Source organism: Elephas maximus, chromosome 1 (assembly GCF_024166365.1).
Source record: "Elephas maximus indicus isolate mEleMax1 chromosome 1, mEleMax1 primary haplotype, whole genome shotgun sequence".
Taxonomy (NCBI): Eukaryota; Metazoa; Chordata; class Mammalia; order Proboscidea; family Elephantidae; genus Elephas; species Elephas maximus.
This window is the reverse complement of record NC_064819.1, coordinates 146919432-146944871: the sequence shown is the minus strand read 5'-3', so window position 1 is coordinate 146944871 and position 25440 is coordinate 146919432. Positions and strand designations below refer to the sequence as shown.

The window sequence follows — 25440 nt, the reverse complement described above, 5'->3', positions numbered from 1 at the left end:
GGGGCTGCTAGGTGGATTCAAACAGCCAACCTTTCTGTTAGTAGCCAAGCACTTAACCATGGCACCACCAGGGATCCTTACATTTTCCTAAATAGAGGATAATTGTGAAATAAATTGTGGTATAGCCACATGAAGATAATAGGCAGACTTAAGTTTATTTTTTTAAAGACTGTAATGATATGCTAAAGGATTCATAATGTTACGTTAGGTGGAAAAAGCAAAATATATTATAAATAACTATTCTGTTTAAAAAACAGAGTTGGATATAAAAATCATAGAAGGAAATACATCAGAATGTTACCAGTGGTTATCCTTGAATGGTCATCTTACTTTAAAATTTATTTTATATTATTTTTAGTACCTTTATTCCAAAACCTCTTTAATTGTTTTTTTTTTTTTTCATATTAGAAAAATACAAGTTTATATTGTAAAAATAATATAGACAAATTTTGCTATAAATAAAGATACAGGCATAACTTTATAGCAAATGAGTATTATAAAGCAGTGAAACAAGACAGAGACTTTTGGTGTAGATGTCTTTGCTTCAAAATTGTAATTGGGTTGAAGAATTAGTGTATAAAAATTTGAACACTAGTCATGTGACATGCATGGTGGGCAGAAATATGAACATTTACTGAATGAAATTTATGAATGAGACATTGTACTAGACTCTGGGGGCACAATAAAGTCCTTGATCTCAGTAAGCTTACCACCTACTGGGAAAAACTCAGATAAGCCAAGAGTTACAGTACTGTACAAGGATACTCCCACAGAAGTACATCGTAGGTACTGTGGATGCACAGGAGAGTATGTTGCTGGCTGCACTGAAGAGAAGGATGGGAATGCTGAGGAGGATTCCAAAACAAGATATCTCTTAAGATAAGTTTTAAAGGAAGAGTTATGAGTTTATTAGGAGGTGTCCATAGATATCTTAAACTTACTATATTCCAAACTGAAACGGGAAATATGATGGCAAGTTTACTGTGAGATCTTGATTGAAGCTAAAGATCATGTGTTTTATCTCTTTACATCTTAAAAGCCTACACAATATCTGGTACTTGCCAGACAAGAAATATTTTCCTAAATGACCAAATTAATTAATGTGTGGTCTTCCAAGCAGATGAACCAGCATGTGCAAAAGAAAATATTTTAGTATAAGAGAACATTTAGGGGTGAGGCTTGAAAGGAAGTGATGGCACATGATGAAGGGTTTTCTGAATCCTGGATATGAGCGACTGAAACGTGATGCAGGGGAGATTTGCTTCTTCAGTCACTCTGATGGCATTGTAGTGTAGTGGGGGCGCCTTGTAGTGAGGGGAAACTAGAAAAGGAAGCTATGTAGTCACAAAACTACTGCAGTGATCTAGATAAAAAATAATGGGGCCTGAGTTAAAACACTGACCATGGGAGTGAGAGAAAGAAGGTTGAATCAGCACATATGTTGGATATAGTATTGCCATCCTTAGTAACTGATTAAATATGGAGGGAGGGAGTAGGGTAGAGTAGGAGTCTAGCCGGACTCGTTGGGTGACTAGGTATGTGATGCAGCAGTTCATGTAAAGAAGGAGAAAAGAATACACCAGTTTAAGGGGAGGGATAATGAGATCAGTTTTGGACACAGAAAGTTTAAGGTACCTGTGGAGAGCTCAGATAGAGATGTCCCCTGGGCAGTTGGAAATGCAGGACTTTTATACTCAGGATGAGGGTTTGGACTGGAGATAGGGATTTGGGGATCGTCAGCACTTAAATATTTGGAACCATGGAAAAAGCTAAACAAATTGTGCTGTACTTAGGAATGCAAAACATTTAAAAATCTAAATAAAAAGTGGAAGACTGTGACTGTGGTTTTCTTTTGTGGTTTCTAATGGTATTTTTATATAATACCTATATAAATTTTTTTTTAAATAAATTATGTAGATTTTAGTATCTCAAATGATTTTACTTACTGAGCTGAGACTACAAATTCCATGGCCTACAACATTTCAAATAACTGTGAAGTTGCTGGCTAGACCTAATCGGTCACTCTTATTTCATGTCCTTTACTTGCCAAAATTAAGAAGTGCATGTAATCTGTTTGCCAAGTGTAATAGATTGAATTGTGCCCCCCAAAAATATGTGTCAACTTAGTTAGACTGTGATTCCCAGTATTGTGTGGTGGTCCTCCATTTTGTGATTATAATTTTATGTTGAAAGGATTAGGGTGGGATTGTAACACCACCCTTACTCAGATCACCTCCCTGATCCAATGTAAAGGGAGTTTCCCTGGGGTGTGGTCTGTATCACCTTTTATATCTCAAGAGATAAAAGGAAAGGAAGCAAGCAGAGAGTTGGGGACCTCATACCACTAAGAAAGCAGCATCAGGAGGAGAGTGTGTCCCTTGGATCTGAGGTTCCTGTGCTGAGATGCTCCCAGACCAAGGGAAGATGGATGACTAGGACCTTCCTCCAGAGCCAACAGAGAGAAAGCCTTCCTCTGGAGCTGAAGCCCTGAATTTGCACTTCTAGCCTACTAGACTATAAGAAAGTAAATTTCTCTTTGCTAAAGCCATCCACTTGTGTTATTTCTGTTAATGGCAGCACTAGATGACTAAGACACCAAGATAAAGAAACTTGTATGTAAATTTACAAGTTAATAAAATTTTAAATAAATTTAAAAATCATAAAACTTTTAAATAACAAATATCATCAGTCAAACTCATTCACTTTTTAAAGATATAAAACCAAAAAGTAAAAAGTGAACTGTTACCTCAGTTCATCTATAGAGTTATCTTTATCAGACTAGATAATTATTTTTCTAACATATTTTCTATTTTCATTTTCAACATCACAGCTATAGCATTTCCCATATAACCTCACATCCATAGGTATGACAGAATGAGTTTATACTATAAAATATCAATATTTTAAATAACTCATCAATATCAACAAGGTTGATTGAAATAAGATAGTCATTGATGATATTCAATTACACTAGAATTTTATATCAGGAAAGAATTGATATACCCATTTATGTAACTACAATAAAAAAAACTACAATAGAGAAAAAAATACATGTATTTAAATACAGACAAACAAGGAAAATCATCCCAATGTAGTAAAGCTGAGGAATGAAGGGACACTAGCTCTGAGCAAAGTTAAAAGGCCAGCGAATAGAGAAAGTATCAACACCTTTGTTCTGGGACCTCTTCCAAGTGCATGGGGAAGCTGGGTGTGTGCAGCATGATGACAATGTGATGGGCAGAGAACACTCTTTCCTCCTTTTTCCTGACCAAACGTTGTCTATTCTCCTTTCTTCATATCTCTGTACCCCTTACTTCCTGTCTATCCCCTGTGTGACTGCCCTGGCTCAGGCCCTCATTGCCTTTTGCCTGGAGTATTCAGCAGCCAAATGTAATGGACTACCGTCTAGTCCTTCCATTGCAGCCCTGAAAGGATCTTCTCCCAAAGAGATGTGATCATGTCACTGTCCTGTTGAAAATGTATTGGATCTTCTTATTGCTTGGAAAACACGTGTTGAAGTCTTCCTCATGGCCTGAGAACCTCTGTATGCTGGCCACTATCTTATCCTATAAAGCCACCAGACAGAAAGACACTGTGTACCTACTAACACAGCACAAATAAATACATATAGACAAACCAATACTTGATTAAAAGAAATCTTCCAAAATAAAAATTAGCAGAATAAAAACAGTAAAGAAAGGATGAAAAAGGAGCATTGCCAGCGTGATTTATACAGAAACCTATGAGAGCCAGAACTCGATGGGACTGCCTTGTTTTTCTGGGTCTTGCAAGTTTTCCACCTTTGGCAGGGTACAGCCTTATATCACTTTTGTGTTGCTCATTTTAGTGGAAAATATTTGAGTTTTCCTTCTTGGACATGTTTCCAACTTAAACAGGTTCTGGCTTTTGCAGGTTTCACAGTATTTGCATTTCAGAATCTTGATTTGGAGCATTTTCAGGGAAGACAAGAAGCAACAAAACCAATCCAGACTTAATCTCTTCCTCAAATACGTACGGTTTGGCTTCCAGTAATAAATTAATGGTACAACATTAAAACATAAAAGCTCAAAATATAAAATAGGATATTAGTAGATATCCTGAAAGACAGGGTTCACTTAACCCAGAAGAAGACTATAGACTGGTTTGAATTTTGTTTTGATTTTGTTCTGTTTTAAATAATTCTCAAATAATTTTGTTTTCTTTATTCATACATTCATGTATTTATTTTTGCTTTATACTTAAATATTACCAGGCCTTGGTGGCATAGTGGTTAAGTGCTATGACTGCCAACCTAAAGGTTGGCAGTTCAAATCCATCAGGTGCTCCTTGGAAACTCAATGGGGCAGTTCTACTCTGTCCTATAGGGTTGTTATGAGTCGGAATCAACTCGACGGCAATGGGTGGGTACTTAAATATTTGGCGTCTGTAGAAAGAGGCTGTTATAGATAGTTATTATATTAGCACTTACTTTTTGTTAAGAGATTCAGTCTTTACAGCTGGGTGGTACCCAGCTACCATCACTGACCGCTGTGACAGGAATCACAATAGAGAGTCCCAGAGCTGGGGAAAAATGTAGAACAAAATTCTAACTCAAAAAGAAAGACCAGACTTGCTGGCCTGGTACAGTCTGGAGAAACCCTGAGACATCAGCAATGATATCCCTGGTTCCACGTCCTCTTCTGAATCCAGCCTTAATTTCTGGCAGTTCCTTGTCTATATATTGCTGCAGCCATTTTTGAATGATCTTCAGCAAATTTTGCTTGCATGTGATATTAATGATATTGTTTCATAATTTCTGCATTTGGATGGATTACCTATCTCGAGAATATGGATCTCTTCCAGTTGGTTGGCCAGGTAGCTGTCTTCCAGATTTCTTGGCATAGGCTAGTGAGCACTTCCAGCTCTGTATCCGTTTGTTGAAACATCTCAATTGGTATTCCATCAATTCCTGGAGCCTTGTTTTTCACCAATGCCTTCAGTGCAGCTTGGGCTTCTTCCTTCAGAACCGTTGGGTCCTGATCATATAACCTCTTGAAATGGTTGAAATGTCCGCCAGTTCATTTTGGTTGATGACCGTCTATAATCCTTCCATCTTCTTTTGAGGCTTCATGTGTCCTTTAATATTTTCCCCATAGAATCCTTCACTATTGCAACTCAAGGCTTGAATTCCTTTAATATTTTCCCTATAGAATCCTTCACTATTGCAACTCAAGGCTTGAATTTTTTCTTCAGTTCTTTCAGTTTGAGAAATGCCAAGCGTGTTCTTCCCTTTTGGTTTTCTATCTCCAGCATTTTGCACATGTCATTATAATACTTTACTTTGTCTTCCCAAGCCACTCTTGGAAATACTTCATCATTTCTTCCTTTTGCTTTAGCTGCTTGATGTTCAAGAGCAAGTTTCAGAGTCTCTTCTGACATCCATTTTGGACTTTTCTCTCTTTTCTGTCTTTTTAATGACCTCTAGCTTTCCTCCTGTATGATGTCCTTGATGTCATTCCACAGCTTGTCTAGTCTTCAGTCTTTAGTGTTCAACACGTCAAATCTATCCTTGAGATGATCTCTAAATTCAGGTGGGTTATACTCAATCAAGGTCGTACTTTGGCTCATGTAGACTTGTTCTGATTTTCTTCAGTTTCAACTTGAACTTGCATATGAAAAATTGGTGGTCTGTTCCAAAGTCAGCCCCTGACCTTGTTCTAACTGATGATATTCAGCTTTTCCATTGTCTTTTTCCACAGATATAGTCGATTTGATTCCTGTGTATTCCACCTGACGAGGTCCACATGTATAGTCCCCGTTTATGTTGATGAAAAAAGGTTTTTGCAATGAAGAAGTCGTTGGTCTTGCAAAATTCTATCTTCTGATCTCTGGCATCGTTTGTATCACCAAGGCCATATTTTCCAACTACTAATCCTTCTTTGTTTCCAACTTGCATGTTTCAATCACCGGTAATTGTCAATGCATCCTGATTGCATGTTTGATGAATTTCAGACTGCAGAACTTAGTAAAAATCTTCATTTCTTCATCTTTGGCCCTAGTGGTTGGTGTGTAAATTTGAATAATAATCATATTAACTGATCTTCCTTGTAGGCTTGTGGATATTATCCTATCACTGACAGCGTTGTACTTCAGGATAGATCTTGAAATGTTGTTTTTGATGATGACTGCAATGCCATTCCTCTTTAAGTTGTCATGCCTGGCATAGGAAACCATATGATTGTCTAATTCAAAATGGTCAACACCAGTGCATTTCAGCTCACAAATGCCTAGGATATCGATGTTCATGTGTTCCATTTCATTTTTGACGGGTTCCAATTTTCCTAGATTCATACTTCATACATTCCACGTTCTGATTATTAATGGATGTTTGCAGCTGTTCCTTCTTATTTTGAGTCATGCCACATGAGCAAATGAAGGTCCCGAAAGCTTGACTCCATCTATGCCATTAAGGTTGACTCCGCTTTGAGGAGGCAGCTCTTCTGCTTACTGAGACCTTACTGAGAAAGTAAAATTTGAGCAAAGACAGGAAGATGAAGGATCAATCCATGATGGTTTCTGGGGAAGGCTGTTCCAGGGAGACAGATCAGCAAGAATAAAATGCCTGAGGTGGGAACAGCATAGCATGTTCAAAGAAAAGCAAGGAGGCCAGTATATTATGGGACAGAATGGGGGGTAGGTGCTATATCTTGGGAGATCATGTGGAGATGTGACAGCAAGAGAAGAGTCAAGGATGACTTCAAGATTTTGACCTGGATAACTGGAAAGATTGAATTGCCACTGACTACTTAATCAACATTTACCATTCATCTGTCCTATATTTCTTTTATAAGAGCTTAATCATTAGGTCTAGGGCTTGAAACTCCAGGTGTATGGAGAAAGTCTTCCTTCATCCTGTTGCTTTATCAGAATTTCAGCCATGGTGCTGCCACCACCTTGAATGATCTTTAATATATTTTATGCACTGTGGTTAATAATAAGAATTCTAACTTGATGAAATTATCTGGCTTGATTATTTATCTCCCTCTTTTCCATTGAAAAAAATTTTTTTTATGATTAGTATATATCTAGATATTAAAAAGAACAGAGGTAAAAGATGACTCTTTTAGCCAGACACGAGTTTTTTAGCCAGTCATAAAATTATGGACATTGGTTATTAATACAAATTTAAATACTGATGGAGTTACAGATAAAATAGACTTTAAAACAAAATCCACCATAAAAGACAAAGAAGGGCATTATATAATGATTAAAGGGACACCCCAAGATGAAGACATAACAGTAATAAATGTCTACGCACCCAATGACAGAGCTCCAAAATACATAAAACAAACTTTAACAGGACTGAAAAGAGAAACTGACAGCTCCACAATAGTAGGAGACTTCAACATACCTCTCTAGGTAAAGGGCAGAACATCTAGAAAGAAATTCAGCAAAGATACAGAAGAGCTAAAGGGCACAGTCAGCCAACTTGACTTCATAGACATATATAGAACGCTCCACCCAACAGCTGCAAACTACGCATTCTTTTCCAACACACATGGAATGTTCTCCAGAATAGTCCACATCTCAGGCCACAGAGCAACCCTCAACAAAATCCAAAACACTGAGATTATGCAAAGTATCTTTTCTGATCACAATGCCATCAAAGTAGAAATTAATAACAGGAAGAGCAAGGAAAAAAAAAAAAAAAACATGGAAACTGAATAACACCCTGCTTAAAACCACTGGTTAATAGATGGAATCAAAAAGTTCCTAGAATCAAATGAGAACGAAAACACATCATACTAAAACCTTTGAGACACAGCAAGGACAGTGCTCAGAGGTCAATTTATAGCAATAGATGCACACATCAAGAAAGAAAAAAGGGATAAAATCAAAACATTAGCTATATAACTCAAACAAATAGAAAGAAAACAGCAAAAGAAGCCCACAGCCACCAGGAGAAAGGAAATAATAAAGATCAGAGCAGAAATAAATGAAATAGAGAAGAGAAAAACAATAGAAAGAATCAACAAAACCAAAAGTTGATTCTTTGAAAGGATCAACAAAATCGACAGGTCATTGGCCAAATTGACAAAAGAAAAACAGAAGAGGATGCAAATAACCCAAATAAGAAATGAAATGGGGGACATTACTACAGACCCAAGCAAAATAAAAAGGATCATAACAGAATATTATGAAAAGCTATACTCCAACAAAGTTAAAAACCTAGAGGAAATGGACAAATTTCTAGAAACACACTACCTATTCAAACTAACACAAACAGAAGTTGAGAATCTGAACAGATCCATAACAAGAGAAGAGATTGAAAAGGTAATTAAAAAAAAAAAAAAAAACTCCCAACAACAACAAAAAAAAGCCCTGGCCCAGACGGCTTTACTGGAGAATTTTACCAAACATTCAGAGAAGAGCTTACACCAGAAATAAGAGCTGTCACATGAATAGACATATGTACACCTATGTTCATTGCAGCATTGTTCACTATAGCAAAAAGATGGAAACAACCTAGATGCCCAGTGACAGATGAATGGATAAACTATGGTACATACAGTAGAGTACTATGCAATGATAAAGAACAATGATGAATTTGGGAAGTATCTCACATCATAGGTGAATCTGGAGGGCATTATGCTGAGTGAAATAAATCTATCACAAAAGAACAAATATTGTATGAGGCCACTACTATAAAAACTCATGAAAAAGTTTACACACACAAAAAAACAATATTTAGTGGTTATGAGGGAGGGGAGGAGTGGATGGAAAAACACTAAATAGACAGTAGATAAGTGGTAACTTTGACGAAGGGTTAGACAGTACACAAAGAAAGGAAGCCAGCACAGCTTGTCCAAGGCAATGTCATGAAAGTCCCGTAGACACATTAAAACTCCCTGAGGGATCAAATTACTGGGCTGAGGGCTGTGGGGACCATGGTCTGGGGGAACATCTAACTCCATTGGCATAACATAGTTTATAAAGAAAATGTTCTACATTCTACTTTGGTGAGTAGTGTCTGGGGTCTTAAAGGCTTGTGAGCAGCCATCTAAGGTACTTCACTGGTCTCATCCCACCTGGAGCAAGGGAGAATGAAGAAAACCAAAGACACAAGGGAAAAATTAGTCCAAAGAACTAATGGGCCACAAATACCAGAGCCTCCACTAGACTGAGTCCAGCACAACTAGTTGGTGCCCTGCTACTACTACTGACTACTCTGACAGGGATCACAATAGAGGGTCTTGGACAGAGCTGGAGGAAAATTGTAGAACAAAATTCTAACAAAAAAAGACTAGACTTACTGATCTGACAGATACTGAAGAAACCCCAAGAGTATAGCCCTTAGATACCCTTTAAGCTCACTAATAAAGTCACTTCTATGGTTCACCCTTCAGCCAAAGATTAGACAGGCCCATAAGATAAAATGAGACTAAAGGGGCACACCAGCCCAGGGACAAGGACTAGAAGGCAGGAGGGAACAAGAAAGCTATTAATAGAGAACCCAAGATAGAGAAGGGGAGAGTGTTGACATGTCATGGGGTTGTTAGCCAATGTCACAAAGCAATATGTGTACTAATTGTTTAATGAGGAGCTGGTTTGTTCTATAAACCTTCATCTAAAGTACAATAAAAAAGAAAAAAATATTGATGGTGCTACCGGAGTCGACTTGACGGCACTGGGTTGGGTAACCACCCACTATCTTAAATTTTGACCATTATTCACCACTTCTTTTGACCTAATACGGAAAATACTTTCTTTTAATGTGTCCTAAGATAATGAAACATGGCTCTGAGCTCTTTAGCCAGCATGCATACCTGCATCACAACTATTACAGTGAAGTGCTACTGGCAGTGCACTGGGAAGGCTCTGTCTACAGCTTCAACGACTTGCCAGATTCAACGCTGGTAAACTAATGGCAGGGCAGCAAAAGCAGTCCAGTCAAATGGGACAAGTATTCCAATCAGGCATGGATTCAAAGCAAGCACTTGTGGAAGAGTCCTTCTAGTGCCTATGTATAGGAAGGAATACGTATTTATCAGTGACAGTCTATAACTACTTACACCTGTCCTGGGTCAGGAAACCCTGGCGGTATAGCGGTTAAGTACTACAGCTGCTAACCAAAGGGTCGGCAGTTCAAATCCTCCAGGTGCTCCTTGGAAACTCTATGGGGCAGTCCTACTCTGTCCTAAAGGGTTGCTGTGAGTCAGAATCGACTCGACGGCAGTGTTTGGTTTTTTGGTTTGTCCTGGGTCATAGAATGCTAATCCATAATCTTGTAATCTTTGCCACCTACTCTTCCTCCCCACCCCACTCCCAGTCTATCCCAACTCCCACCACAGTATACCTGCTTTTGAAAAAGTAATTCAACCTAGTCATGTCTTCTTCACTGTACTTGGAATCAACACAGTAAAAGGAGGAAGAGGAAAATTAAGGAAAACAATGACATGGCAAAGAAATCCCTATGTACTGATAATACGTTTTTAACACTTTATAGTGTAATTAACATTAGAGACTCTAAAAAAAAAAGTAGAATTTGGGATTTCTGAGGGAAGAGGTACCTACATACACTCTGCCAAAAGAAGGCAAAAAGCTTTTCAGCAAGGGACCCTGAAAAGGGGTATAAAGGTAACAGAAATCTGCTACATCCATATCCAACTGAAGTGATTGGCATTAAGAATATGGATTCTAAATCAGATTTTGGAAAAGGGAAAAAAATGAGCCATTAGTTCAGAAAATAGATTTTGGAAAAGGAAAAACATGAGCCATTAGTTCAGAAAATAGAAGTCCAAAGGTAAAGGTAATTGCCCCAAGACCGATATTACCAAAGCTGTAAAAGGTTGTATTCCAATAATTTTTAAAAAATATAAATCAACTTTGAAAGTGGTATAGAAAATACTTGTGAGACCCTTATTTTTCTTCTTTTAATTCTTCCATTGTTGGCAAGTGGAGCCCTTTAGTAATGCTAGTATTAACATTTTGTGATTCCTGGCCTTCTTTCAGTATTCTCTCAACTTTCAAAAGTCATCACCAAGAATCAAGCCTTTGGCAGTGAGGCTGGGGGTAATTTATATTCCTTACTAGATGGAACATCTTCTTGCCAAATTCTGTCTTCAGTGGCTAGGAGCTGACAGTGATGATACTCTGATTAATAAAGTTAGATGCTCATGATAAAAGCATACATATTTTCCTTTCATACAATATTTATCTGTCTTCTTTATGGTTTGTTTCTCATCCCAGATGATTTAGGGGTTTTAGACCACAATAAGTATTTTTCAATTATATCTCAGGTTATCAGCTCAAAAAGCAGCATTAGAAATTTGTGACTGTCAGGTTGTATTCTGTAGCTTTCCTACTTTAGAATTTATCATTTTCTATGTTTTTTGGAAAGCATATCACTTATCTTTTAACATGCATCTAGTAGGGATCTGATAATTTAGTATAGTAATTCTCAAAACTGGCTGGTCATTTTATTCATCTGGAAAGCTTAAAAAAAATACAGATTCCAGGACAGTAATCTGAAATTGAATTAGAGTATCTGGAAGCAGGGCTCAGGAATCTGTGTTTTCCTTAAGTGATTCTGGTACCGAGGCAGCTTTGGAAACCACAAATCTGGTTGAGTTTCATCAGCACTGCCATCATCATGAATCCCAACTATTTTATAGATGGAGAAGCCAAGATCCACCTGAGGATCAGAGGACTAGCCCAGGGTCAGGTAGTACGTGAAAGAGGCTACATAAGGATTCAGCTTTTCTGAATCCTTACCCTTTATCTATAACATTTATAGAGGGCATTTTTTCTTCTCTTTTCTGAATATCATTAAAAAATTGCAGAAGCAACACACATTTATTTGCTGTTGATATTAGAATGCATTCTGTTAGTTGTTTCTGTCACTAGATGACAAATTTCTCAAAATCAACAGTGGTGAGGATAACATATAATACATTTAAAACTTCAAAAAATTGCTGTTTTGGATAATCTGGGACACTGCACCGAGGAATATATTTTTAAATCATTGCATTAAGAAAATGAGGATTGTGTCACTCTCGTTTTTGGATTGTTCATCATCTTTTAAGTTCATTTTCACTATAGATTTATGGGTCCACATATAGTATATACAAACTAGGTAGGGCCTCTTTTTTAGCAGCAGCCCATATTTTTTACTGGTTTGATTTTGGTTATATCAGCTATTAATAAAATAATCTCTAAGATTTTTACTCTTATGCTACTTCTATTCTCTTATATGGGAGGATAGTTCTTGGCTTGGTAATCTAATGAAAACGAATAGATTTCCATTTTTATGGAGATCACATGCAAATTTTATTTTAAACTGTATACCAGAAACAGTTTAGACATACTTTCATTGTCACGTTGTTTGTTAGCAGTCAAGTGGTTAAGAACTGATTGTTTTCTCAGACTGGGAAAACTCAGCTGCTTTCAGCAAGCCTTCATGGTGAGCTGCTAATTCTTCTATTTCATGCTGTGGGCTATGGTGTTTTACCATGGATTGTGTGGAATTTTATTGTTTGGTGAGCCCATGCATTTTTTAAAATGAACAAATTGGAGGCATATTTTCCTCTTAAAACTATTTTTAATATTTCCTCTTTCTATTCTTTTAACAGTCCTGAAAGTTTTTATAAAAGTTCTTTTCTCCCATGATCATTTCAGTGATTTATCTACTTTCTATTTCCAAGTAAACCAAAAGGTAAAGATTAATTCTATGTTGTTGTTATTAAAGAAGTAAACATGGCACAGAAAGAATTAATAGAATACTGAAAGCAAAAACTAGAAAGTACAGTAATTCCTTGATATTTCAACATTGGCTATTCCTATGATAGAGTGCATTTTTCAGTTTTGTGGTATTTAAAGGGTGTCGAAAGGCAAAAGCCACTTCCTTATTTACAGGGAAGGAAGATAGGTTCAACAGACCAGATTAAAAGCCTTGGGGTTCCTCACCTAGGGAATGAGAAGTGATTATGTATCTATCTTCCAATATATAAAAGATTATTTAAGGACAACAGTATAAAGCTCAGTAAAAATCACAGTAAGCAGAAGTTTAGTTAGGAAGTTTAGTTTAAATACAGAAAAATGGTAGAGTTTACATTACTGGGAATCTTTAAAAACTGTTTAAACAACATTCTTAATTTTAATGGTTTAGTCCCTGTCCTTCCTGAAAGATAGGGCTTGTGAAGTCAAAGTCTCCTGGTTGTGTCTGTAATATTTTCAGATGTCTAAAATGAAGAGACCACTAGTCTAAACATGTGTATTAGTTAGGTTTTAATAAAATACTGTACAAGAAATCCCAAAAATACAGTGAAAGATATGAAAATTCATCCCAGTAAAAGCAACCCCTTACTTCCAGTGCAATAGATAGGAGCAACATCGAGTAAAAAAGAGGATGGAATATGTAACCAAAATTGAAATCTCCTCCTCTATCAATTGGATATTGTTATGTTACCGAAAGCAACAAATCTCAGTAACATACAAGAATTATTTCTCACAAATTAGGGCAGCTCTGATGATCTTGGCTAGGTGGCTGTAAGCTACAGGTTGTGTCCAGGTTGGCTTCACAGGTCTGTCATTCTCCTTGGACCAGCAGGCCAGCCAGGTCATGTACTTTGAAAGCAATGGCAAAGGTACAAAGGAAGCCAGCAGAAACACCAGTGCCTCTTAAGGCCTAAGCTTGGCGCCAGCACACAGTCATTTGAATATACATTTTATTGAGCAAGGTAAACCACATGGACAAGTCCAAAGACAAGGGGTAGGAAAGTATACACTGTCTTTTGTAGAAGGAACTGCAAAGTTACATGGCAAAGAGCATTGACACACAAAAGGATGATGAGGGATTGGAGCCCATAGTTCAGATTACTAATTCCCTTAAATCAAAGTCACATAATTATCCAGATATTTGGGGGGAATTATTTGGCAATTAGATCTAGCCACTTTGCTAGGATTATGCTTGAGTAGTCTCTATGGTTGAGATATGTAAATGAAATAAATTTCCCAGCTGTGAAGTGAAGAGAGCTGAGGATGAGGCTCCGGGTAGTCCCTCCCCTCCAGCTTTAGTGAGAATTGTAAAGATTTCAGTGTTGTCATAGATTTTTTTTGTATTATTAAAAACATTTTTAAAAGGCAATTTTTAAAACTATAGTCTCATAAATACCAGAGAATAACTGTTTGACAACCTTTAGATTTTACTCACAAAATCAGTCTAGGTTTATACCAACTATTTGTTATTTTGGACCCATGACTAAATTCTAAAAAGGCTGTGATAATAAGTAGGCTTTACTGAACGATTAGATGCTTCCTGATGGAAGTGGAAATTGAATTATCTGATTGTTTTGAATCCTTTTTCTTTAATAAACGTGATGTATCAGAATATAGAATAAGAATACTCAATGTAACTAGAGACTAGTGTCTTCTGTGCTGAAGTGAGTATGAAACAGTAAGCTTCAAGTCTGATTCTGAATGAATTAAAAAGATTCCTTTTCACTGTATCAGATGTAGTATATTTTGGTGTGTAGGGAGAAAAGGTAAGATAACCTTTTAGAACCCAGAAATGACTAATGATAATGCTGTTCTTAGGGAGTCATCCAGTCTAATGTCATGATCGTATGGAAAACAGTGGTACCTAGCTAGCTGTTTACAGCAGACTAGAAGAAAATACACCTAAATTAAAAGTGCTAGAATTTTTTTTCTTCTTCATGATAATTTTAATTACAACAACAACTAATATTTACTGACTTCTTGCTATAAACTAGGCACTGTTCTAAGTGTTTACATGCATTATTTTATTTAATCCACAAACAACCTGATGGGGTAGAACTTCCTAATTTATCCTGTTTTACAGATGAGGAAACGGGCACAGAAAGGTTCAAGTGTTTCAGATTTTTTATAATTCATTTGTATTACTTTGAGAAACAGAAATAAAGTGATGACAACCTTTCAGAGCAAGAAAATGGTACCATTTTCGGGATTAACCATTTGCAGACACTTGAATGTGTACCAATGGTAAAGCTTTTTCTCCAGGACGGTATTGTGCTGAATGGGAAAGGCTTTGAGTCCCAATATAATCACTTGCCTTGGACAAGTCGTTTAACATCTCTGAATTTCAATTTTCTCGTATGTAAAAAGACTCGAATTATACTTGCCCTACTTCTCAAGATTGCTGAAGGGACCAGATGAAATATGTCAAAACAACTTATAAGCCATAAAGCACCATATAGATTTACACAGTGATTTATTATGTAGCCAAAAATCTTAAAATTTGTAGGCAGAACATTATAATTAGATGTTGTTTCCTGAACAACACATAGCACAGTAACAATCAAAATATTAAATAAAAACATAAAGCTAATACTTATTCAGAAAAGCTAGTGTTCTTATATGCCATAGAGCTGATTCTTAGTCATAGCAACACTGTAGGACACAGAACAACTGCCCTATAGGGTTTCCTAAGCTGAAATCTCTGTAGGAGCAGATCACTAAGTGTTTTCTCCCACTGACCTTTCAGTTAGCAACCGAGCACTTAACCATTGTGCCACCAGGGCTCCTGGAAAAGCTAATATTTATATCATAATTTATATTGTGATACAAATATGATATTGTAATTTATATTATAATATAAATATGGCATCAACTTTCAGCCTTAATCGATGGTACATAAATTGGTAGTGCTGCAGCTAAAACCAACTCTAGATCCTGAGATACTGCTATATTAGTGTGTAGTAAACTATGTTGGTATTTAAATCATATTTTGCGTTACCATTTGCTAATGCTAGTTTCTAAGTAAGCTTAGAACTTTTAGAATTAAATAATAATTAAATGAGGGAAAGACTTTGTTCCATTTGCTGTTATATCCCCATTGCCTAGACCATTGTCTGACATAAATTTTAATTGTTGAAAGAATGAACAAAATTACACCCTGACAATTGGAAGACAGACTGTAAGAATAACCACAACATATAATACATGAAAATGTTAAGCAGGAATACTGGAAATATATATAACATTATAAAATTTCTTTGACTCACAGGTATGTCTAACAGGTTCATTGATTCTTTTTATTTGCTTAGGGACGTGCTTCCTTAACAAAGGAGAAAGAAGAATTTGCCCAAGAACATGAAGAAATGAAGAACCTAGAAGCCATTGTTCAAAAAATAAAACCAACTGCTCTCATAGGTAAACTTTTTTTCTCTCCCCTCCAAATTAATTTTCTTTACGCTGAATTTTGAGGCATAATATAACTTTGTTTCCACTAATTATTCTTCTATTAGAATTCTTTTAATGAGTGATACTTCAGTTTTACAGTTGAATCAGATGATTAAGTGTTATTGAGTCAGTTCCCTGATTCATGGCGATCTCACGCACAACAGAATGAAATGCTTCCTGATCCTTCACCATCCCCATGAATGTTGTCGATTGGACCGTTGTGATCCATAGGGTTTTCACTGGCTGATTTTTAGAAGTAGATCACCAGGCATTTATTCGAGGTCCATCTTAGTCTGGAAGCTCCGCTGAAACCTGTTTAGCATCATAGTAACACACAAGCCTCCACTGACAGGGGTGGTAGCTGCATGTCACATGCGTTGGCCAGGAATCAAACTCCAAACTCTGGTCTCCTACCCGGAAGGCAAGAATTCTACCACTGAACCACCAATGCCCCATGTCTTAAGTGTCAACATTGGTTTATAAAGCACATATAGCCTAACAGACTGGAATATACCGATACAGTTACTTGTACAGGGACAATATATATTGGACATATTTTAATTTTCCTGGTATAAATGCTTACAATCAAAATTCCAAGTGATGGGCCTCTAACTCAATGTATTATGTGTCACATATCTGTAATTTTTTATAGATACTTGTAGAATTGTAACCCTAAGAATTGTTGGCATTAACAGACATCTCTTTTTATTGCTATACTTTACAAATAAATGTTCTATATTTTGCTTAAAAAATTAAGTGACCTGACATGCCTCATTATTTTCTGGGCCTGGGACTCTTGGATGAATTAACCAACGATAGTCTTAATCACTGATTAATTTTTCTTTCTTCATTAGGAGTGGCTGCAATCGGTGGTGCATTCACAGAACAAATTCTCAAAGATATGGCTGCCTTCAATGAGCGGCCTATTATTTTTGCTTTGAGTAATCCAACTAGCAAAGCAGAATGTTCTGCAGAGCAGTGCTATAAACTAACTAAGGTAAAGCAAGAGTATAGCTGATATTTTAAAGACCAAATTTTGATTCATTATAGGAAAACCCAGTATATCTAAGGTACTTAACTCTTGTTGTCGTTAGTTGCCATCGAATAGATTCCAACTCATGGCAACCCCACGTGTGCACAGTAGAACTACTCCATAGGATTTTCAAGGCTGTGACCTTTCAGATGTGGATCACCAGGCCTGTCTTCCGAGACACCTTGGGGTGCGTTCGAACCACCAACCTTTTGGCTACTATACGAACCCTTAACCGTTTGTGCCACCCAGGGACTCCTATATACCTCTTAACCTTTTTAAAAAATTATACAACCAAGTTTGAAAGAAAAGTGAACAGGCCAGTAGGAATAAGGACTATTTCCTTTTCAAGAATGTTGTTGGGTAAATTCTGTTCTTGAGTAAAATAAAAGAAACTTTGTAATGTACTAACAATAATTCCACAAGTGACTTGGAAGTATCTCAGATTTAAATATCATAAAAGTTAAATAAAAAAGAAAGGGCTTGGTTTTAGATACTTATTAAAATAGTTTTTAACTAGCTATTCAAAAACATTGAATCATACAGTATAAAACTACAATTTTATTTTTGTTTTGCTAAATTCTGGGTTTGGATTTTGATGCCGTGGGTGGATCATTTGGGCAGCTATCTTGATATACAGCCAGCTTTGGATAGAAGTCCTCAATACTTCAATATTTTACTGTTTCAAAAAAAGGTGACTTATTTTATACAATGTTTGTATTAATATATATTTGACTGATATTTGGCAAGAGTCTTTTTTCTATTCCAAGGCTTGAAAACGTCATCATAGCAAAATAAAGGATGAGTCATATATACCTACCAGCTTAAATTTGGAAATAAATCTAAAGTAAAAAAAAAAAAAAAAAAAAAACTAGAAAAGTTAAAAATGATATGAAGTTATCTCACTCTACAAATCAGAACTTGATGGCTCAACTTCTTTAAAATTTTATCCTTAAATACTTATTAGAATCAATGAATTTTTGGCAAAGAGTTACTCCACTTTTTTTTTTCTGTTATTTTGGATAACATCAATGTCCTCAATAATTTGAATTTTTATCTCAGCTATAGATTTGAGAATTGGCCTTACGTTCTTCAGTAGTCTTTAAATCCTTTAAAAAAAAGCCTTTCTGAGCAATAACAAAATGTTAGCATGGTGCCATGCACATAGTAGTCAAATATAAATGTTTTTAATTAGTTCATCTTGGCATATCACAGTAGACCTCAAGGGTTTAGAGACTCACCTGTAATATACATAAACTAAATTAGCCAATTTCATATAGTTTTGGTTTTAAATTTGTCTTATATAAATGTATCTAATGTAAATGGCCTACACTCATTCTTAGGATCTTACCTGATGTTCTGTGTTGTTATACATAAAATTTACAATCTTTTTAAGGCCTGAAAATTTAGACACTGGTTCAGGCAAAGGGTTACAAAACAAGACAAGGTCTACCTGTTGGTCTGGATGTGAGTCTCTGCTGTTGCAAGCACAGGTGAGACAGGAAAAGTTACAAATAGAGTATTGAACCATGAAAGCTATCATCTAAATGTGATATGGTTAGATTTCCTTCTCCATATTAACAGTTGATATATATGAGAATGTTTAAATAACTATCATTTATTGAATTATATTTCTCCTTGAAATGTGATTATACAAAGAGAGGCAGGAAGAGCAAGACTGAAAGAGGAGAGGGAGATAAACTTATATATAATCTTGCAGCCCTCTTTCTTAAATATGATTTTCAAAGGCCTGTATATATCAAACAGTAATTTATTTATATTAGAAAGTTGCTTATAATGAAACATCTGCTAAATAGAATAAAGGTATCAGACTTGTCTAAAAACAAAACCTAAATTTCTGCAAAAAAAAACCCAGTGTCTTATAGATAAGAATCTCTGGGTATTTTCTTGAAGAAGGTTGAATCTTTATATTATACAACTTTAAAAAGAGTATATTAAAAAAAAAAAAAGAGTATAACATTTGTTTAAAATGAATATTAATATTGTTAATATCATAATGGATTGAGACTCTAGATCTAAGACATATGAAAGTTATAACCCAGTCTATCATAATTTAAACTATGCTTTGGAGGCGTGGTACTTTAGACTCTTCAAATGGATTTCTTAGACTATGATGATTTATTTTTGATAGTTCCTGTTCATATCTTGGAAGCCCGAATACCGTCAACCATCTCACCACTCTCACCCTCCGGATCAGACAGACAGACGTACCCTCTAAGTTAATGCCATCTTAAAGAGTGTCATACATGAGGTTCCTCAAACACAAAATATTGAGGCTAAAAGCAAAAAAAAAAAGACAGTTGTTAACCATTGTTGACAACCTACTCTTCTCCTTGTTTGTTAATCACACTTAGGATGATGAGCTTGTTCCCTACATTATTTTCCATATGGCCCTTTACTATATAGAAATAAAATGTGTCCTAGTGATTATTTTGGAAATGTGTCGATATGTAAAATCTAACCTAAAATGTCACCATTCCCAATGCTCTAATATTAACTTGTTACTTTTTATCTTCAGAAGTCTGTAATTGGAAGCCCGTATTGACATGGTTGATGGGCCTACAGGTTGGACCACCACAGAAAATAGAGCAGTGGTCTTCGGGTGTCCCGTGTTCTGCACCCTTCTCCTGCGAGTAGAGAGACAGATAGAGAACAGTAATAACCATTTACTCTGGACCATATTGCCCAATATCACAAAAACCTATACAGGTTATTAGAATTAATGGAAAATTAGACTTCTTTAAAAATACTCATTATTTTGACTACGAGGCAGTTATGTTTCTTATAAAATATCCTGCTTCTTAAATATACTTTTTTTTCTCTAATCATTACAGTAATCCTTTTTAAAGTGAGTCGTGTGTGTCTGTTGCAGGGACGTGCAGTTTTTGCCAGCGGCAGTCCTTTTGACCCAGTCACTCTTCCAAATGGACAGACCCTATATCCTGGCCAAGGCAACAATTCCTATGTGTTTCCTGGGGTTGCTCTTGGTGTTGTGGCATGTGGATTGAGGCACATCACGGAGAAGATCTTTCTCATGACTGCTGAGGTACCATAAAATACTTTTAAGTTTGTCAAGGCTATAAAATGCAAAGTGAGCTCCATGTAGTTGTCTAATGTTTTATTTATCTAGCATTTACTATGCCCATTTACTAGAAGGTGTAAAGTCTAAAAAATAGAGAAAATCTTTCCAGGGAGAGGTCCAGGGTTCATGCTGAGTCCCTAGTAAAAGATTGCTCTTCAGTAGCCAGTAGAAAATTGTGTTTTGATTTCTTAAAAGAAACCTTTTTATCTTCACACTTCTAAGCAAATTCTGTGATAGTTATGAGACAGTTAATGAATACTGTTTTCTAATAATAATTAAATGATAAATATTTCTCCATTGAGAACTTTCCAAAATAATGGCATTTTGAAGATTTAAAATGACATTCTGATATATTGAAGAAGTGGTTATCAAGCAGGGTTCAGTGCAGAAAACAGAAACCACTCTATTACTTTAAGGAGAAAGGAAGTTAAAACAAGAAATTAGGCATTTATAAAATTGTTAAGGTGTGCCCAGGTAGTGCAGTTAATGCTCTCAGCTGCTAACCTAAAGGTTGGAGGTTCAAGTCTACCCAGAGGTGCCTCAGAAGAAAGATCTGGCCATTTACTTGAAAAAAATCAGTCATCGACAACCCTATGGAACACAGTTCTACCCTGACACATGAGTCAGAATCTAATTTGAAAGCGACTGGACTGAAAAGTCATTAAAAGAACTGGAGAAGTGGGATCCAGTCTGAGCCTTCAGGGAAGATTCCCGTAACATCAGAGAACAGATGCCTTGGGGAAACTCGTGCTGTCAAGAACTGTAAAAACTCTGAAGAGATTTTACCTTAATTGCAAGCTAAAACGCTGGCTTTCTAGTCATATAGATACTGGCAGAAGACAGGAAACTCTTAGGTCAGAGACAAAGGCCTTTCTTACTCATGGAATAACATGTAGCATGACCTTCATGTTCCCCTCAGTCTCCCTTGCCCCCCAAGTTCCACAGGGGCGATTCAGAGGTAGATCTTGGTGACTGGGCATATATTTGGAAAATCATGAACTTTTTGTTTCTTAATAATTTATTTGTGGTGGTGTTGAGAATATACACAGCAGGATGTACACCAATTCAACAATTTCTCCATGTACAGTTCAGTGACATTGATTGCAGTCTTTCGAGTTGTCAGAATGTTCATCTGACTGATGTCATATTTTCAGACTTAAGCAGAATGCCATTCGTGAACAAGAAACTTGAGTTAATTTCTGCTCTTAAAATTAAACCACTACACATTACAACTGAACTGAACCAAATAAAATTTAATGAATATTAAAATATTTTTATCATGCAGTAATCCTATTCTTTCCATTGTGAAGAGAATATAGACAGGTTTTTTTGTTACTGATGTGATCTAAATGTTTAGTGCCTGGCATCATCTAGGAGAATAGATTTCTGGAAGTTAGAATGTTTGCTCCTGACTTCTCACTTCATTAAAAGAATGATAGCTCATCTCAGGGTTTCTTTAACTAAAAAAAAAAAAAAAATGTATATATGTATGTGTGTATGTATATATTAAGCATAAGTAGATGTCTAATTACTAAGAAAGCTTTTTCAAGTTGTTCTTGAATTAAGAAAAATGTAATCATTGTCACTTTTTAACAGCCATGTCTGAAGGTAAAAAAAAAAAAAAAAAAGGTGAATCTTTTACTCACAGTAAAAAAAAAAAAGTAGCCAGTGTTTTTTTTCCTAAATAACTCTAGCACCCTCTGGTGACAAATCTCATGACAAAAGTTTTCCCAATGTTATACAGGAAAGGAAACTCTGGTGGTGTAGTGGTTAAGAGCTACAGCTGCTAACCAAAAGATTGAGAGTTTGAATCCACCAGGCGCTCCTTGGAAATCCTGTGAAGCAGTTCTACCCTGTCCAATAGGGTCACTATGAGTCGGAATCGACTCAACAGCAATGGGCTTGGTTTTTTTGGTTTTTATACAGGAAAAGTAATAGTTGCTACCAAAAAACTTTAAAGAAAAAAAATAAAATGTGGTGCTGCCAATAATGTCATTCTTTTCATATCCAGTGATCTCTCTGACTTCATCTTTTGGCCTTTCCACTGACTTTCTCTTAGGCTTCAATACAACATTGCTGTTTTTCAAACCAATTCTATTGTGGCTCACTTGTGGTTTTCTTTGTCTCCTTTTCATGTCCATTTTCACTAAGGATTTTTTTCTAACATTTATTTTTGCCCCTACATTTTTCCTCTGTTTTTATGCTTTCAGGGATCTCATCCATACTCTTGTTTCAGTTACCTTCATTCTAATAATGGCTAAATCTGTACCTCTCTATTCCCATCTTTTACTGTATCTCTACCAAAATGCCTTGTTGTGTGTTCAGGCACACATGTTTAGAACCATATTCATCATCTTCTCTTGCCCTCAACATTCACATCTCTGTTAGTCATACCCCCTTAGAAGCAGGCGCAAAGCTTAGAAGCTTGACATTCTTTCCATTCTCCCTCACCTCATAGCCTTCAGACACACCATGCATTGTAAGCCTTTATAACTCTTTTATCTATTATTCTGTCTGGAAAGCCCTGAGAATTATTCTTCCCTCATCTAAGCCCTGTTCTTCAGGGCACTGCTTAAGTGCCACTGCATCTTTGAATTCTTTCAGAACTGTTTTGGCTCATCTTGGTCTTTCTCCTTAGCCACAGCTGTCTTTATCAAATATTTTGACAGTTAATTTTAGTCATAATTATGTTGTACTCTTGAGAGCTTTATGTTTTAAACAATTAAGTTGGCCCTGCAATTAAATGATAAATTACCTTTTTGAAGAGAGTCTTCCATACATTTCTTTTGGGGCTCCAGTAGCACCTAGCACAATGCTAAGCGCAAAGCAGAAACTTAATAAATACTTGTTAAGTTGAATCAAATAGAACTAGCTCATGTATCTTAGCAAGAAGAATAAGTATAATACCACAGAGGGCCCCCAAAAGAAGAAAGCCCTTCTTGTCTAGAGTGTATTTTGTAGTTAATGAAAGTAACATGGAGGAAAGCTGTGTGAATTTTTTAATTTGGCAACCCCAAGTTTAATAACTGTCAAGATTATTGTCAAAAACACTAGTTGGATCGCTCATGGAACTCGAAGTCACATGGATTGGCACCAATCCCAAAGACTATTCCTGGACATTTATATCGCTAAGAGATTTTTAAGGAGCCCTGGTGGTGCAAAGGTTAAGTACTCAGCTGGTAACTGAAAGGTTGGCAGTTTGAACCCACCAGTGGCTCCACGGAAGAAAAGAGCTGGTTTTCTGCTCCTTTAAAGATTACAGCCTAGGAAACCCTATGCGGCAGTTCTACTCTGTCACATAGGGTGGCTATGAGTCGGAATCTACTCAAAGGCACACAATAACAAGAGATTTTTGGCATAGTTAAAACTCTGGAAAGTCTCACGGAGCTCTGATGAGAGCACCCGCTGCTCCCCTCGGTCAGCCCTCCTGGCCCCGCAGGGTCCCTACAGGAGCCTGGGAAAAAACTCCTCACCACCTGTTCACTTCTTAAGCAAGCCTTGGCCTCCTGTCCTCATACCACTCTTCCTGAACCACCTGCTCCGTGCCCTCTCATCTTCCCCACTCCCCCTCTTCCTGATACCTGACCAGAGGATGCTAAAAATGATCACCACAGACAACATCTGGAAGAAACCTTTGATTTACTTAAGTCACTGGATAAGCAAAAATTCAGCTGCATAACATTGTCAAAATGAAAAGGAGAGAGATTATTTGAGAGCACCCACATGTCATAAGAGAGAGATACCTATGGCATATCAAAGACAGTAAATAATTTTTTAGTGACTGAGTCGAAAGTTGAGAGCTAGACTAGGACTCTTGTATATTCTGTCCCTTTCACCCCACCAGGGTCAATCCTTTTCATTTCAGTGCTACCGGACTATGTTCAAAATTTCTTGGTTCCCTCTCATGGCAGACGTACATAGAAAGCAAAGATTCAGACAGATTCCTCTTTACCCAGCCATCTTCCAACTAATCCCAATGTCATTAATGACATTTGTGCAGCAGTCTAGAGAAAAAGCAATGATGTTGAATGCCACACATGGTGATAGTTGCAATGTACATATTTCTCACATAATGTTCACAACTACCCTGTTTTACAGTTGAAAAACTTTTAAGTTGATTGGTTGTATAACTTGACCCTAGATGAAATAGCTAATAAGCTAAATACATTGTAGAGCTATTATCTGACCCCAAAAGCTATTTTACTTCCATTCTGCCATACTGACTGCCTACCTGCTCTTTTTTAAGTAGAATAGCTAAGATTTATTAAACACGTAGTTTGTCAGACATTGTGGTAAATTCTTTGCTAAGATTATTTCATTGAACCCTATGAATGGGGAACTGTTATTATCCCTATATAAACAATGAGAAAACTGAGGCTTAGAAAGGTTAAGTGTCTTAGTCATCTAGTGCTGCTATAACAGAAATACCACAAGTAGATGGCTTTAACAAAGAGAAATTTATCCTGTCACAGCCTAGGAGGCCAGAAGTCCAAATTCTGTGTGCCAGCTCCAGGGAAAGGCTTTCTTTCTTTGTTGGTTCTGGAGGAAGATCCTTGTCATCAATCTTCGCCTGGTCTAGGAGCTTCTCAGCTCAGGAACCTCAGGTCCAGAGGACGCGCTCTGTTCCCAGCATTGCTTTCTTGGTGGTTTGCTTTCTCTCTGCTCGCTTCTCTCTTTTATATCTCAAAAGAGATTGATTTAAGACACAACCTAATCTTGTAGATTCAGTCCTGCCTCATTAACATAACTGCCACTAATCCTACCTCATTAACATAGAGATAGGATTTACAACACATAGGAAAATCCCATCAGATGATAAAATGATGGACAGTCGCACAATACTGGGAATCATGGACTAGCCAAGATAAGAAATATTTTGAGGGGACACAATTCAATCCATAACATTAAGTAACTTGCCCAATTCAAACAGCTAGGGTTTGGTGGAGTCAGAATCTCACACCAGAGCCTGAACATTGAATCACCATGCTATACACCTTGTCAAGACAGTGCTATTCCTTTTTCTGTATTCTATTAAATATTATTTTTTTATTAAGTAATGATGCTAGATAGCTATACAAGTTTTTGCTTTAACATCTAAGAAATACCA

At 36.5% G+C, this 25440-nt stretch overlaps 1 protein-coding gene across 2 annotated transcripts in view; it reads left to right on the top strand.

Annotated features, from left to right (window-relative positions):
• The window catches only part of ME1 (malic enzyme 1), a 244408-nt gene that overhangs the window by 212335 nt on the left and 6633 nt on the right, over window positions 1-25440 (top strand). For both annotated transcript variants that reach the window (XM_049896434.1, XM_049896442.1), the window contains 3 exons: window positions 16065-16170; window positions 17055-17197; window positions 20124-20297. In XM_049896434.1, the coding sequence (XP_049752391.1) occupies window positions 16065-16170; window positions 17055-17197; window positions 20124-20297 (423 nt within the window). The remainder of the gene's footprint in view (window positions 1-16064; window positions 16171-17054; window positions 17198-20123; window positions 20298-25440) is intronic.